This window comes from Oryzias latipes, chromosome 2 (genome assembly GCF_053564925.1).
Source record: "Oryzias latipes strain Hd-rR chromosome 2, Olatipes_Hd-rR_3.1".
Classification (NCBI taxonomy): Eukaryota; Metazoa; Chordata; class Actinopteri; order Beloniformes; family Adrianichthyidae; genus Oryzias; species Oryzias latipes.
In genome coordinates this window covers 26,784,136-26,801,278 of record NC_136238.1, presented here as the reverse complement: position 1 = coordinate 26,801,278, position 17,143 = coordinate 26,784,136, and the positions used below count along the sequence as shown (strand labels likewise).

The 17,143-nt window shown below is 42.1% G+C and overlaps 2 protein-coding genes and 1 non-coding gene across 6 annotated transcripts in view; 1 reads left to right on the top strand and 2 right to left on the bottom strand.

Moving 5' to 3' along the window:
• The window catches only part of LOC144981362 (uncharacterized), a 104,175-nt gene that overhangs the window by 47,593 nt on the left and 39,439 nt on the right, over positions 1 to 17,143 (bottom strand). The window contains exon 1 of one of the 2 annotated variants that reach the window (XM_078935194.1): positions 2,101 to 2,554. The exons of the other annotated variant lie outside the window; for it this stretch is intronic. Within the exon in view, the coding sequence (XP_078791320.1) occupies positions 2,101 to 2,245 (145 nt within the window). The 5' untranslated portion in view covers positions 2,246 to 2,554. Of the gene's footprint in view, positions 1 to 2,100; positions 2,555 to 17,143 lie in introns of those variants that run through there. 2 annotated transcript variants of the gene reach the window in all.
• Positions 1 to 17,143, top strand: part of LOC144987124 (uncharacterized) — a 319,301-nt gene that overhangs the window by 293,292 nt on the left and 8,866 nt on the right. For 2 of the 3 annotated variants that reach the window (XR_013650993.1, XM_078936188.1), the window contains exon 1: positions 7,494 to 9,121. The exons of the other annotated variant lie outside the window; for it this stretch is intronic. Coding sequence is in view for 1 of the 2 variants with exons in the window: in XM_078936188.1 (XP_078792314.1) it covers positions 8,977 to 9,121 (145 nt within the window). In the remaining variant the exon portion in view is untranslated. Of the gene's footprint in view, positions 1 to 7,493; positions 9,122 to 17,143 lie in introns of those variants that run through there. 3 annotated transcript variants of the gene reach the window in all.
• On the bottom strand, positions 5,578 to 5,650 carry trnar-ucg (transfer RNA arginine (anticodon UCG)). Its single transcript has one exon. It is a non-coding gene; the product is annotated as a tRNA-Gln (tRNA).

Here is a 17,143-nt window from a genome sequence, read left to right as displayed (position 1 = left end):
CTAAGTAATCTGGGAAATATCAAAACAAACATACAAACTAAACTAAACATTGTAAACATTATTTTTTAAGGGAGTGCGGGTCCAAACCATCAAATACTTATAATTAACGTCAACTATACTGAACTAAATCATGGTAATTAGGAAATACAAATAAATTAGATAGAGAAATGTATTCAAAATAAAAACTGAAACTCAAAACTAAAATTGAAATTATTTCAAAATGTGGTTTTGAGATTATTTTACACAAAAAAGTATTTGACCTACACTACCTTAAAAATCTTTTTTTTCCAGCCAAGACCACTTCAATTTGTTTTTTATCGTCTTCTCACAACTGAGGTCGTGACCACGCTCAATAATGACGATGCCTGCCATTATTTTAACACAAATTTGATCGCAAACTCTTCAGATGTGTTTGTGAAAGTTTAGCGTGGGTCCGCCAGTTTTGGTCTCTAGGGAAGCAAGTCACGCTGACCACGTGGTGCAGACAGAGCCAATCAGACCCATCGACGCATCCGAAAGCAACTAAAACGTCCCGTCATTGGTCAATTAGGCCGGGAAGACGAGAGATGGCCACGACCATAGAGGAAGCGATCTGCGGAGAAATATAGAAAATAAAGCTAAAATTAGCTGATTTCAGACCATTTTTTAATCCGGAAAGCGATTTGTCCGTAGAGATCAGGTCTTTATTTCCCGGAAAGTACGTTCGGTTTGCTCAAAAACCCGGATTTCCGGGAATTCCCGGAAGACTTTCATCACTGAAGGAAAATCATTGTCTGATAACTGCGTGTTATTTTTAAACTGACTTAACAAAAAAAAAAAAGATTTATCTTAACTGAAGCAAATAATTAAGTTAGATCAAAGTAAAAATGTTTATCTTTCCAACATCCATATGTGGTCTTATCACCCTCTCATGGTGGAAAAAGTATTATCTGAGCTTTTTCATCCACTAAATCATCTTCAAATGGACACGCCATGCTGCTTCACCTCTCTGAAAACAAACTAAGCTTCAACTAAACCTGCTCCAGACCAGGTTATGTTCAGAGCCAGTGTTGCCAGATTGGGCGGGTTTCCGCCCAATTGGGCTTCTTTTGGTTATGTTGGGCGGGTAAAATTGGCATTGGGCGGGTCTATAAAATTTGGGCTGCTTTTCAAAATATTTAGCGGTTTTATTGTCATTATTATTATTTAAAATATAAAATATTAAGTAAAAGTATACTAATTAATATATAGCCTAAAAAAGCATTGTGAATATATGAAACATTACAGTAACCCCCCTGTTTAGTTCCTCACCACCACCCCCCCCCCCACCCCCCCCGGCGAATAACAAAAATCAGCGAATAATTGACGCTGTTTTAAAACTCCCAGAGCCTCTGCAGAGTCAGAACCCTTTTCTGCCGTTTGGGTTCATTTCCAGAAGCTGGAGATGATGCAGGGCTTTTATTGGCTTTTATTAACCTTGTCAGAATGGTTACAGCTCGAACAAAAATAACGCAGCTTGCTTATACACTCAGCAGGAGGAGAACGTTCAGCCAACGCGCACCCAGGTAGGCCCCGCCCCCTCTAATCCACCAGTCACCAGCCCACCGCTGATTGACATACGCTGTGGTCCAGCAACTGGCAGTGGCAGAAAGAGGGGGGCGCCATCAAAAGCCATCTAGAGTACACGATACGAGAAACCTATAACTGGATTTTCTGTACTTATTTTATAAAAAAAATATTATAACAGACTTATTATATAATAATTTATTATTATTGCGTCATTTTTTATTAGGCTACGGCTATACTTTTACGTTCAACATTAGGTTTTTGCTAGGTTGAGATTTGGGCTGGTTTTTATTGAGGTGGGCGGGTTTTACGATGAGTTTGGGCTGGAAACTGTCACTCAGATCTGGCAACACTGTTCAGAGCATGAGTTGCCATGGCAAGTTGACATACTCTGAAACATACCTCCATTTGGAACTGAAAGCTGAGGTTATCAACTTCCTTAGCCTCAAACTTACCGTGGGAGTTAGCATAACCTTCTTTATGGAATACCCCCCTGCCCCACAGTTTGATCCAGAAAGCAGCTCAGACAAGGAATTGCTGCAGCAGTGAACGTACCAACTTTGTGTAGCTGCAGCTGCGGGTTCCAGCTGCTATCCAGCAGTCTGCGCTGACGACAGAGCTCCTCCTCGTTCTGAACGATGGTTCCTTCAGCAGCAGAAAGTTGTTCTCTGACAGAACCTTCCTGAGGTTCTGAAGACATGGTTCCTGCTCCGATCTTCAGCTCCAACTCCCACAAACACCGCCGTCCTCTTCACTGCAGCTCCGATCGATCATCTGCTAGTCTCACAATTACAGCAATCCACGTTGTCTTTCCGTTCAACACTTCTTCACTCATTTACGACACTTTGGAAAATGCTGAGAGTTCCACACGAACCACGTATCGTCCTTTCTGTCCAAAAACCTCATAAACGTCCCAACAAAACACCACCGTCCTCTCAACACAAGCTAACGCTGCTAGCCTGCTAACAAGCTAACGCTGCTAGCGCCTCGTGCCGTTTACTTCCGGGTCATGTGCAGACATTTGGTTGGAAAAAAATGTTTAAAAAAAGTGCTTCGCTGAACTACAATATGGTTCGAAATGCTTCCAGGATTTAAAAAAAGTGTTTAATTTTGCAAATGATATGGAAAATAAAATCATAATAGAAAGAAAAACATTTTTGGGGAAACTTTATGAGAGCCGTTGTGACGTAATCACACGGTTCCGTTCTCAATCCAATGTTCATTTTACCAAAACACACATCAGAGGTTAAATTAACCTTGTTCACATTTGTTTATTGTATGGCTGAACAATAGTAATCGATAAAGAAATTTCTTCAGTAGACGAAGAAACAAATTTGAAAAAAGAAATTTAACAGCAAAAAACCTTAAATAACTGTTTTTAAAGAGAATAATTACAAGTATAAACATCAAACTCTAGTCAAAAACAAAGAGAAATAATATTTTAGTAATGCTTTCGGTGAAAAAACAATACAGAAGTTTCCTAGATTTCAGTTAAATAAGATTAACACATTTATGAGGTATATAACTGAGATAAAATATGATGACAGAAAAATGGAAAAAATAAATGAACAATGAAAGATTTTTAAAATGCAAACATTTTTCACCGACATTCAGCAAAGATTGTAACGCCGTTTCTTGTTTCTGTGTCATCTTCAAAGACTTCTTTGATAAAAAAAAACCTGGAGTTTTTTTAAATTATTTTTTCAGGTTGACACAAAATAAACACTTAAGGATTTTTTTCCTTCTTAATAACTAGATAATTATCACATGTAGTTTCTACAAAAATTTAATTCTTGCTGTTTTTATTTGAACCCTTTCAGCTTTTTCCAGGTCTGACAGTGTTAACGGAAATGAAAATATTTGACAATCCAGTTGATGAGAAGCTGCAGAAAGACTGAAATCCATCAGATTGTAAAAACGTAGAGGTGGTCCTTTGATGATGATGATGATGTGATGAAGATCAGACGCTGATGTCACTGATGTTCTGGCTGTTGATGGGCTGGATGTGGGTCCTGGTGGTGCTGAAGAATGAAAGATCCTTCTACCTGCAGTCATTCCTGAAGGAAGCTGATTGCAGCTGTTCTCTCCTGACAGATGGAATGATGGGAAATGAAGTTCATGTTGAAGTGTGGTCCAAGCAGAACAGAAAGGTCTCACCTCAAAGTCAGGACTTGGATCAGCTGCTGTTCTCTGGGAGCGTGCACGTGCTGCTGCATGTGCTTCTGTCATGGCGTTCTGGATGAGCTGCTGAGGTCTGTTTGCATCAAGACTCTCAGCTGCTTTAGTCAAACTGCTGAGCGATGGAACAATGGAGCCGTTTCTGAAGGAAGAGGATCAAACATGATGCTCTGCATCCGTTTGCTTCAGGAAGTGGAGGTTTTTTAGAGTCTCCAGACTGTTTCTGAACGGCCAAAGAAAAGCAGCTGATGTGGTTCTGTCTCCTACCAGCAGGGAGCGCTCTCAGCCGGACAGAACAGATCCTCAATGCTGCTCTGAGAAGGACTCTTCTGTTCCAGAAGCAGAGACTGTTCACATCCAGGAGAATCTGGACTCCAATGAATCCCAGAGAATCTCCTCTCTGCTGTTTGGACACTTTGACCAGCAGAGGGCAGCAGAACTTTCAGCAACTCTGGATCTGATCCCACAAAAACAATCCATGGATGATCAGATTTCAGAAGATTTGAAGGATCAAAGACAAAGATGTTCTGAAGAGAAGATGTGAGAAGAAAGTCCAGAATGAATCCACTCTGACTTCTCCTCATGTCTCTGAAGCTTGTGTCTTCATGTCTTCACCTCAGAGTTTCTTCTGGATTCCATGTGGATCAATAATATTGATCATGTTCTGTTGTCATTTTCCATCAGAACTTCAGGCTTTTCTCTGCTGATGATCTCTGAGCTGAACTTCTTGGAGGAATTCCTGAATCTGGGATTTGGAGCAAACAGTCAGAACAAAGGAGGTTTCCATTTCTTCTAAGCTCTGCCAGAAGAAAAGAGCTGAAGCTTGAAGCTGAAGCAGCATTTGCTCAGAGAATCTGTCCTCCAGACCAACAAGTCCCACCACAGCCTTGAAGACGTTTCCAGAAGCAGCAGCAGACTGTGTTCCCATGACGATGCTGAAGTCAGCTGCTGCTCTGCAGGAGAAAGTCTGCAGCTCCTCAGTCAGGAAGCTCTTTCAAGCTCGTGCACATCTGTCAGTGCAGCAGCAGAAAGCCTGTTTCCCTGCAGGAAGTCTGAGACTTTTCAAAGTAAGAGCCTCATGTTGGCAGAGATGGGTTGGATTCTTTGATGCTCCAGTGTCTTTTGGATTCAGGATGAGTTCATGCAGATCTAGAAATCCCACCATGATGATCATCCTTGAGAAATTTCAAAATAAAAGACTTACAAACACCACAATCACTGCTGGATGATAAATACATTTACTCTTTATTTTCTGTCAATAAATAATATTTATCAATAAATCCTTGATTGTAAATGATGGATCTAAAGTAGAAAAGAAGTCAAAGTGCTGACTCAGCACAGATCAAAGGAGACACAGATGATTTCCTGGAATGAAGAAAACATCAAACATCATGATGTGATCTGGAACTGAGCTGTTCTTCAGAAGATCCTCTCAAACATGGAAACTGTTGCTGCAACACGTGAAGGTTTGGTTCTGTTGCTAGTGAGATCTGATGGATCAGAACCAGACTTCTGTCAGCTGGAACTGGGGCTTCTTCCAGACCATGTGACCTCATGGACAAAGTTCCAACATGGCTTCAATGAAATGTGGAGGTTTTCCAGGAAACGTTGCTGCAGTTCCTCCGTCTCATCAAATGAGAGATTTCTCTGCACTAAAGAAGAAAATCTTCCAGAACAGCTTCAAGCTGCAGAAAAACTGTTTCCATCATTCTGAGGACATTTCTTTAGGCTTCATGTGAAGAAAACAAACAGTTTGAAAAGATGAAAACAGAAACAAAGACGTTTCTAGAAGCTGCAGTTACAAAGAACAGCCAGCAGGTGTCTCACTGTGGGAGTCTCTGAAAGTTCTGCCTCCAACCATGAAGGGATTTGAACCCTCAATCTTCTGATCCAAGGTCAGACGCCTTGTCCATTAGGCCACATGGTCTATGAGAACAGCCAGGTCCAGCTGCAGGTGGAGGAACTTCTGCTGCCTCAAAGAGGAAGGTGGAGGAGGAAGAGGAGGAGGAGGAGCCGTGCATGTGGTCCTCCTCATGAGTCCTGAAGCTGCACCGTCAGCTGCAGAGCTTCAGAGCTGCTTCCTTCTCAGACTTTCCACTTTCTTTGGCTCTCTGGCTCTGATGCTGCTGCTGCTGCAGAAAAACCAGCAGCTGCAGAAAAACTCTGCAGAGACTCACAGAGAGAGGATGGAGGCAGCAGATGAAGCTGCTGCAGACTGGGGGCGGAGCCTGGAGATGACTGCTGAAGGTCAGAGGGCGGAGCTTCATCAGGATGAAGGTGCTGCTTGGATTCTGGCTGGATGTCCGTCTGTCCTCAGTCCTTTCATGGCTGCTGCTTCTCTGCTGATGTTTCTGCAGGATGAAGCTGCTGGAAAACGCTGAGTCTCTTCTTTCTGTCATTTCAGTTACATCAATGTTCTAGTCTCACTTTACATAAACTGCTGTCCTTCATCAGCCGTTGCTATGGAAACCAGCTGACGTCAGCAGCTCCAGAAGTTCCTACTTGACACAAGTGGGTTGAGGCAGGAGGGATGTTTCTGGAAAAAGCATTTTCTGCTTCATCCCTGAGAAAGCTGAAGAAGAGGAGGAGTTCTGAGCGTCTTTTCTGACGGGGACTCCTGCTTCACCTGCAGCCCATCTCCACCCTCTGACTGTGTTTCTGACTGCTGTTCCAGCTCATGGCCGCCAGTCTGTCAGCTAACGTCTGATGGGATGGAGCTGACATCTGCTAGAAGATTTCCTGTCAGACATCAGACGTCTAGCAGCTGCTCTGCTCTCTGATCACTCTGTCAGGAATGGTGTCTGGTCCAGCAGACCTCTGGGCGTTAACTCTTCATGGAGTCTTCCTCATGGCAGCCATTGTGAGACAGAGCAGCTGGTGGTCAGGAGGAGGGATGGTCTTCCTGGCTGTCATGTTGTTCTGAGCCTCAAACAGCCTAGAGGTCATTGGCTGCATCTAGAATGGAGGTGTGACTGTCACAGGCAGGTGATGATGTCCTGTAGTTGGAGATCACCTGGATGCTTTGTCACATGTGGCGGGAATCTCTGCTGTTCTGGAAGTGGATTCTCTGAGCATGTGGCTCAAAGGTGGAAGTTTCTTCTTCTGAGGATTCAAACCTGGAAAAGAGTTTAGTTTGTCTGATCAGGAAACTGAAAATGAGGACGTCAGCGGAGCAGAAAGAGGAGGAACACCGTCAACAATCATGTTGGAGCTCCAACAGGCATTTTCCTGACTCAGCAAAAACATCTGTTTGTTTTTCTTTGTTCTGTCCAGCAGCTGAACAAATGGAAGAAGGTTGGAGGTTCAGTGGACCAAGAGCTGGATCATCTAAAGGAAAACGGGCTCCACACACAACATCTATGTGAGGATTATTCTGGAATTACTGGCTCCATTTGTCTGAATTATGGGTTACAGCTGATAAATTCACATGAATAATGAGGTCATGAGAGAAAATCTCTATTTTCTTGCTGGTTTCTATTGAATAGAGTGATTCCAATCAGACTAGTGAAATATTCTGAATGTTTCTGAATCTCCATTGATTCATGACTTCTGATCAGTTCTTCTTTCTGTAACTATGATCTAAATGGACTTTAATGAAAGACCATGTGATGTTTCCATTGATGCTAAAGCTGACCAATCATCTTATTGATTACAACACGAGCGCTTTCTGTGTCTAAAATCAGTCCCAGAAGAGTTCAACCATGACTTCAATGGCTGAGCTAAGCTCCTCCCCCTTTGTGTGTCTTTGTGTGTGTGTTTCTTGTGTGTTCCCCTGACTGCACCAGTATGTCGTCAACAAGAAGCTGATTCCTAGAGAAAAGTGAGAGTTTCAGCTCTAAGGGGTCTGAAGTCCATCTGAGAAGATCACTAACTCATCAGTCCTGCTGTCCCTGAAGACCGGCTTCATGTTCAGAACCAGCTTCAGGTTCTGGGCTGGGATTGGATGTGTTGTGGTGGCAGTAAAGCAGGTTCAAACCCGGATCAAAGCAGAATGTAGAAAGTGTCAAAGTGTCAGTCAGACTCCCAGACAGAATGTTCCAGATCAGCATTTATTGGTTATTTCTTGATGTTCTTCATCTTTGGAGAAAAGCAGAGCTAGAAAATCAAACAAAGTTCTATCTATCTGGTAAAAACTTGGATTCATTCAGTCTTTCCCGTCTGGACAGATTTCTTTGACGTCTTTTCTTTTCATGTAAATTCAGTCAAACATGTTGATCCTTCATGATGTGGATGAGTTGATATGAAACAGTGTTTTCTGCAGCAGGAACATGTGAGAGGAAACCTGCTGTTCCTCAGCTGAGCTTCATCATTCCATCTCAGCAGCAGATGAGGAGGATGTGCTGCTGGAAAATCTGCCTCACAGACTCAGTTTGCAGCTTCTGCTTTCAGGTTTGACTTCTAGTTTCTGGAGAAACAGGAAAAAGAAACAGGAAATCTCCACACCACTCTGGAACCATCTAGAACAGTATTATGGGATGTTTTTCAGCTGAATCACTGGGATCCATCTTCATGTTAACATCAAAGTGATCGTGTCAGATGAAATCTTTCCTGTTTGAAGGAGTTTCCTTCATGTCACAATAGGATCCCAGATCTCCCATCAGGCCTTGCAGCTCCTGACTTTGTGATGAGTTCCTGCAGAAACTCTTGGAAATCTCATGTTGATTCTCTCCCAGTTGACATCCATGGAGATTTTCACTGCTGTTGTTCAACTGTAGAGTTTGTCACAGACGCTCAAACTCATGAAGAGTTCAGCTGGAAGTTGAGAACGAGGCTTTGAAACCAGCAGCAGTTTGAGTCCATTCTGATGTTCCATTCAGGTTTCTGCTACAACAAGCCTTTATTTTGAAAGAGCCAGTGGGGCAGAAACAATAGAAGGAGGAGATTACCAACCCCCCCTGGAATGTTGCCCCCTGTGCAGTGGACTAGTGGGGGCAGGGACGGCTGAACCAATCACAGAAGACTGTTGCAGCTTTCCCTCCAAAAGTCAACCAATCAGATGTTGTTGTTTGGATTCTTTGTCTTGAAGTTTCACATGTGGAAGCTTCCAGAGTCTTTTCTGTTCTGGTCTGCAGGCTGAGCAGAACTGACTCCTGCAGGATCACAGGAACTTTCAGGAAAATCTCCAACCAGGAGAAAAGTTTCTTTTTGGACCTTTTTTCTGGGATTGTGAGACTAGCAGATGATCGATCGGAGCTGCAGTGAAGAGGACGGCGGTGTTTGTGGGAGTTGGAGCTGAAGATCGGAGCAGGAACCATGTCTTCAGAACCTCAGGAAGGTTCTGTCAGAGAACAACTTTCTGCTGCTGAAGGAACCATCGTCCAGAACGAGGAGGAGCTCTGTCGTCAGCGCAGACTGCTGGATAGCAGCTGGAACCCGCAGCTTCAACTCCACATAGTTGGTATGTGACTAAACATTTGAAGTCTTTGGATTGATCTTTATGTCACTGGAAAGGGATTAAATAAAGATTTTCCAATGATATAAATACCTTTCAGATAAAGTTATGTCACGTTTACGTGATCACTAATCTTTTTCTGAATAAAAAGCAAAACAATAAAATGTTTGTGACCAGAAATCAAAGATGAGAGTTCTTAGTGTCAGAACTTTATCATAACTGTCCAATCAGGAAAGGCAGGTGTCATTGCAGAGATAGACAAAAGAACTACAAGAATTAAAGTTGCTATCACATCAATTTTTATTTCCTTATTAACAAATAATAATTAATTGGACATATAATCAAGAAAATGATCCAGTTTAGTTTGAAGCTTCACAGAAAATGATTTAGCTTAAAAAACACCCTTTAAAGCATTTGAAGTTATCAAAATAGAGATTCTAGACTTTCATTTCCTGGTTTGAACTATATGTTGCAGCGATTCCAGGCATCACCAAGATAGTTTTCTTCTTTGGAGCCTTGGAGCCAAAAACTGACAGCAGAGCAAACATCAAGTATAAATATCCAGATGGTAGACCAAATTTTAAATTAAAAAAAAGTTAAAACGACCAAAAACCATAAAAATATAGTCTAGAAAGTCTGCAAGGATATTAATCTAAAGGATAAAATTACTATGAAGGATAAAATTACTATGAAATAGATTTTCATGATTAATGATTCATGATTAATTTTTACAATGAATAAAACAGTTATTTAATATTAAAAAAAATCTAGAAGTATTTGTTGGACTTACTCAAGCTTACTCAAAACCGGCCACATGACCTTATGATCCAGCATTCACTGCTTGGATAGAGAGGCATGTGAATGAGAAAACAGTTCCTTCTAACTTGAATTTTCTCATGAAATCTGCAGGAATAAAACATCAAAAATTGAGTATTATTATTAAACGTCAACTTAACTTAGAAAACTGACGATTGTTTTTGTGAACCACAAATGTCATCTGGAAAATGTCTTAACTTTTACTGCATGGATTGAAAGAATTTCAAGAAGCAGGTTAAAGACAAAGATTTGGACTATTTTAACACTAGATTTTCTTGCATGTGTAACACCCACTGATCTACTGAGGCTCATTCTATAGAACAGAAAATGCTGCAGCCTCTATCAGGTCTATCAGCTGGTCTGGCAGAAAGCTCTGCTGGCTAAGCTAGGTCATGTGTCCATGCCGACTTCAATTACGTTCACTGCATCCACCTGTGGACAAATACAGCGCTGGGCCTCTCCACATTTCCAACAGTGGGTGAGCCTGATCAGGTCATGTTTATGATGCTCTTCAGGGACCCCCACTTCCCTTGGGTGTCCTCCTCCTGGCCGTGGATGGGCAGCTCCTGCCTTGCTCTCTCTTGGACCTCCAGCGGGGTGGGTGTCTCTCTGGAGCATGGGGTGGGGCTCCCTTGGGGAGCTGGGGGTCATGCTGGGGTTGGGGGGGGTGCTCACCCGCAGCTGGGGGGTGCTCTCCCTGTGTGGGACTGTGCTCTGTATGGAAGCGATTGTGTTACATAATTAAAAATAAAAGTCAATATCAGAAATGCTTTTTCATTTTTAAAATATAACTGCATCAAATGACCTCAAAATTAAAATGAAAAATCAATTCTTCAAAAAGCTTTTTCCTTTTCTTCTTAAACATCACTCATTTATTGACATAATTAGAGGGAAAATGCAAAGAGGGGATTGCTTTTGGTTTTTCATATCCACCGTGCAAAATGTGTAGCAATATTCAATCCCAGTCAGCATTTCCATGGGGGAGTCGGGGCGATGACGTCAGTGCTCACTCGGTGTGGCTACATGCTCTGCACGAGCCAAGCATGTCTGATCATTGCAGCCGGAGTCTTCGTGTTTGTGTAAAGTGAACGGATGGGAAAGGTGCTTTGTAACATTCAACGCTTCAGACCTCAGTCCGTCTGACTGTGTCTCCCGGGAGAGTCTCTAAGCAGAGGAGTACATTTGAGGTGGCTTTTAAAGGCAGAAGTGCCGCTTTGGGCAGTCCTGAGAAACCGTGCAATCGTGTGAATTTGTGTTTCCAATCGTGTCCCGACAAAATAAAGGCTGAAGTTTTTCCTACATATTTACAGCCAAGATGCACATTGTGGCAATATGCCTGCAGTACGGAGGTTAAATGCATCAGAAGCTTAATGTTGTTGTTGACACGGATTAGCCGGATCCCAAACTCTTCTCCTGAATCTTATGTTTTTTTTTATTTTAATCGATACAATGATTATAAATCTGGTTTTTATTTTTCTCCCTCTCGGGTTAACGCAAACTTTCAGACTTGGGAGAGAGAGAGAGATGGAAAACCGCAGCCTGCAGCGCAGCGGTCTAGAAGCTGAAGCAGAGACTCTGTAGGAGAATCTCGAACATGAGCATCATGTTTCACCCTTCTATTGACGTGTTCTTCCTACCAAGACAAAGGTAGATAAAAGTGGAAAGATTTCATGTAATCCATGGACACCAGTGAAGATCACAAATCATTGAAGAACAAAGGTTCAGAGCACTGTCTAGTGGGTCTAGATGACCCAACTCCCAACGTTACAGTGCCTAGGATAGCACAAAGGTTACAGGCTAAGAGCCTGCTGGCTCTATTTCCATGTTCATAATTTTGTTGTTTGGCAAAGGGAAGGTTTCCTTCAATCTTCTCTGATTACAGTTTCTTGCAATTCTTTGCGAGTCGTATTCAAGTCAGTCAAGAGGTTTGGTTCTGCACTCTGCTGTGTATGTGTTCCAATTCTTTGATTTTATTCTGTAATTGCTGCTGTTTATTCAACTTTTGTCTTTTTTTGCTGTTGCATAAGAAATGATGCTACAGTACCTCTTAAAAAGGCCTTTGCACAGTCAATAGTCAGCATGAGAGGGGATGTATCAAATTATTTATTCAGATCTAAGTAATATCTTAGTTCAGTTTTAATGAGAGGAATGAATTCTTTATCGTTAAGAAAAGAAGCATTCAGTCTCCACTGTCTAGTGCGGGGGTCGGCAACCCACGGCTCAGTAGCTGCATGCGGCTCTTTAGCGCTGCCCTAGTGGCTCCCTGGAGCATTTTCAAAAATGTTTGAAAATGTAAGAAGATGGGGGAGAGAAATATATTTTTTGTTTTAATATGGTTTATGTAGGAGGAAAAACAAGACAATTCAATAATGTACGTTATTTACGCTTTAAACACTTCGCCCAACACCCAAACATCAAAAACCCAATTTCCCCAAATACACAATATATACAAAAACCCACAGTTCAAACCCAAAAAAAAGCAAAAAAAAGAAATACTCTGGAGGAAAAATGAGTGTTCCACAGTCTCACGCGTTTGGTGGGAGGCCGCTCCGCCTCACTCACTGGAACGCATTCCACCCGTCAAAGAAGCTGCACAGATCCTTTGATGGGTGGAATGCTCTTTGGAAAAATATATTCAGTAGGCAAATAATCTGAGCTGGGAAAGGTAATCCGTATGAGAGATCGCTTGCTCCTCCACACAACAGAGCAGTCACGTGACGCGTCGTTCTCCGCAGAATGCACTGCAGGGCAAATAAACATTTAATAAATCGTTAATACTCATTATGTACTTAGTCATTTTGATAGTAGGCTAATATAGATACATATAGATACATATTGCATGTGTTGCCTTCATTATAAGTAGGCCTGGGCGATACATCGATCAAATGAATTAATTCGAATTTTTTGTGACGGGCGATTTCAAAAATAACTAAATCAAGTTTTTATGTGGCGCATTTTTGGCTCCCCAGAGCTTCCGTAGCGTTAGTATCACACGCCGACAATCGACACACGAAGCAGCTAGCGACAGCATGGCTACTGGTGACAATGGGAAGTTTGTTGTTTGGAACTGGTCTGGGTTTACTGCCACAGACGTGGAGGAAGAGACCCCCCCCACGCTGCTTAAAGCCCATCGGGGTCAAAGGCTCTCACGCACACCCGCGTGGCACGCGCTCAGTCCTCTTAAACACGCACACGCCCTGACACAGAAACACATACTCATTCTACAACGCCTGTATAGTTAGTTCATTAGTTGTTACTGTTATTTGTTAATAAAGAATACAGTGTTGTAATTTTTACTTTTACCGATATATTCATTACGCGGCCGCTTTAGGATTTTGTGTTCGGAGGAGGCGGGGGGGGGGGGGGGGGGGGGTCTGACCGCGACTCCTGCTGCTTAATCATTTTCTCCGTGGAGAAGACGGGGTTTCTTAATTTAATTAAAACCTTAGACCCCAGATATGAGCTGTATTGTTATCCTTTAGAAAATGGTGCTACTCTCAAGGTGAATGTTTGTCTCCTTTTAGTCTAGACTACAAAGTGTGACTCAAGACACAGCTGGGACTTTAAGTAAAGAAGTAACCTTTTTATTTTGGATAAGTGAAAACAAGTTTAGAATAACGAACTTAGACAAAAACCAGACAAAGGTTATATAAAACAAGACACGATTATTTAAACACAAGTCCAAAAAGGGAGTAAGAAGAAAAATCTTATACTTAACTTTGATTCCAAGAGCGTGTTCATTCATTTATTATTCCTCCCAGAAATTGGTGTTACATTTGTCTTGGGTTTGATTAAATAAAAGCAACATTTGCCAAAGTTGTGTGGCGTTTGTACTTATTGCTTTCCTTAAGTAGGGTGGGCGGGGGGAAAAAATCGGGAAAAAATCGGAAATCGAATTAAAAAAAAATAAAATCTGTCAAGGTGAGGGAGGCTCGAGAGCCGGTAGGACCCAGACGCAGAGACGGGAGGCCAACGGGTTCAGGACTAGAGGGTTAATTAACAAAAAGCGCTGCCGAGCAGGATACAAAAACAAAAACTTACTGTGGCGTGGCGAGGGACATGGAACATATCATGAACAGGGCTACAAGAAGCTAATGGACCGGCACAAGAGGAAGGCAGAGACAAGACTTATATACAGACAGGGCAGACAAGACACAGGTGAACACGATCGGGGCATGATCTAAGATTGTCATCGGGATTATTGTTATTTCGTCAATTCTATGTATTTCAGCTTTATGTGTAAAAACAATCGTCAAGTTGTGAGAATGATTTGTGCCTGTTTGAGTAGAAAGTGAAATATCTGTCATTTGGAAATTTAGATCTCCATACATCCACAAATCCAGTCTCCATAGACAAAGATTTAAGGGTTATAGCCATTTTGGATAAAGATGTAGAAAAAGAATGTCTGTCCAGTTGTGACATTATACAGTTAAAGTCTCCCCCATGAATAGAATACCAGAGCTATGCTCTGCTATCGTATTAAAGAGTGATTTGACAAATCCTGGCTGATCCTCGTTCAGAGCGTATACATTTATGAATGAAACTGCAATGCCATCTATTAGTCTGTTTACTAGAATGAATCTTCCCTCCCTGTCTTTGTGTACTTTAGTTTGTACTTTAGTTTCAGTAAAATTGACTTGTCTGTGTATTAGTATAGCCAAACCCCTCACAATGTGATGAGTAGTACACTTTATCTGCCCGAGACCTTTTTAGTTTCTGATGTTCATCATCTGTTAGATGTGTTTCTTGTAGTAGTGCAATTTGGCACCTATAATGTTTGACGTGAAGTAATATTTTTTTTACTTTTGATTGCCACCAAGACCCTTCACATTAAAGCTTATTATTGTCAGCCCACCCATGGTTAACTTAAAATGAGTAAAATATCAAAATGGGGTTGGTAACACTGTTGGAGGCCGAGGTAGCCATCTGGTACACATTGCAAGCAAACTTCTATAAAGAGGTATTTTGGAGACCTCATCTGGGCTGCTGGAGTCCTGCCGCTCGTCAACACTGACTATGCCAATGTTTCCCCGCCTCATTGTCCCCTCCATATATTCACACTTATCCCGTAGTGTTGTAATTTCACTTTGGAGCTCGGTTATGGTAGACTGACCACGTAGCTTTTTCTTTTGTTGCCTTTTTTATTTGCTCTTATTTATAAAAAGAAATACTCAAAAATGTTTTATGTATGTCCTCGTTCATGCAAAATGCTACAAGAACATTCTAAAAACACCTAAAACACAAATTTAATAGAAGTGGGTTTTTAAACACCAACTTGCAGTCACATAGAAAATGTTGTCTGCCCTCTTGTGGTGAAATTAATACATTGTACCGTTGACACCTGAGCGTAAATACCTTTTTTTTCTAGTGAAACAATGTACAGCTGGTTTAATAAAGATCATTTAGGATAGGGTTGGGCGATGTCCCTTAAATTGGCAGTTGATGATGTTTGCAGTCAACCATCGGGATGGACGATGATATCGTGGGGGTTGGGTAGTTTTTTGTTATTATATAATTATTATTCGTTATTTTACTTTATTACTTTATTTTATTTCCCAAATAATGACTCATCCACGATGATCCAGTTTAAACTGAGGGAAGTGACTTTAAAAAATAAATAAATACATTACACCTTGGTCCTAAAAACCTCAGAGATACTCTGTCTGCTCAGATAGTCTCCCTGGATGGCATAAGTATAGCCCCCAATTCCACAGTTAGAAACCTTGGGGTTTTACTTGACCAGGATTTATCATTTAAGGCTCACATATCTCAGGCGTGCAGAACTGCCTTTTTTCACCTGCGGAATATTGCTAAGATCAGAAATATACTTTCTAAGAGTGATGCTGAAAAACTCATCCATGCATTTGTTACGTCGAGGCTGGATTACTGTAACTCCTTGTTAGCAGCGTGTCCTAAGAGTTCCTTAAGAAGTCTCCAGCTTGTTCAGAACGCAGCAGCTAGATTGTTAGCTGGAACTAGCAGAAGAGATCACATCACTCCTGTGTTAGTTTCGCTTCATTGGCTCCCAGTTGATTCCAGAATAAACTTCAAGATCCTCCTGTTAACCTATAAGGCCTTACATGGAATGGCCCCGTCCTATATTAAGGACCTCATAGTCCCTTACCATCCAATGAGAACACTTCGCTCGCAAAATGCAGGACTGCTTGTGGTTCCTAGAATTAGTAAAAGTACGGTTGGAGGTAGAGCGTTTAGTCACCAAGCCCCTGTCTTATGGAATAAACTCCCAGCTCATGTAAGAGAGGCCGACTCAGTTTCTACATTCAAAGCTAGACTGAAAACATTCCTCTTTGGACAGGCTTATTGTCAGACTAGCTGCTAGAAGTTGAAGCTGGGGTAACTATGGTGCACTGGGGTTCTGTCCTCTTTCCTGTTTTTACTTCTACCCTTCCTCTCCTCTATTCTTGATCATAATTTATCATTTAGTTCTCCATGCCTCTGTTTGGTGCAGTGCGATTCATGTATTGTCCCTCTTTTCCTCTCCCCTCCCGGGGAGTGGGAGTGCTTCCAGACTCCAGTTGGCTCATCCGTGCTCCAGTTCCTGACCGTTTACCTCGCCTTTGCTCCTGCTCCTACACCTGGCTGTGGATCCTGCCTCTGGCTCATCTCTGGCTCGTCTCTGCTCTGTACCTGACCGAGTACCTCGCCTCTGCTCCTGCTCCTACACCTGGCTGTGGTTCCTGTCTCCGGCTCGACTCGCGCCTTTGACTGTCCCCACAACCACGGCTGGATGAAGCTCGTCTGCTGGACTTTTATATATGTAGTTGTAGATTTAGATAAGTTAATTCTTCTCTAAGATTTCTGGTAAATCGCCTGTCCGTCCTGGGGGAGGATCCCTCCTTCATGTGGGCACCCCTGAGATTTCTTCGTTTTTTCCGGAATCCGGTTTTTTTGGGAGTTTTTCCTTACCGCGAAGGGGGGTCTAAGGGCAGGGATGCCAGTATAGCTTAGTCAGTTTGTTAGTTCATTTTAGTATTTTTCTATTGAACTCTTTGTATTCGTGATCCTTTTGATTTCATGTTTTACTTCGAAGCCCATCGAGACGACTGTTGTTGTGATTTTGGGCTATACAAATAAAATTGAATTGAATTGAATTGAATCTGAGCCGGGGTTGTTCGTGTCCCTGGGGGGTGGGTTCTGGTCCTCCAAATTTCCAACTGTGGCAGAGCCGGTGGTCGGGCCGTATTTACAACA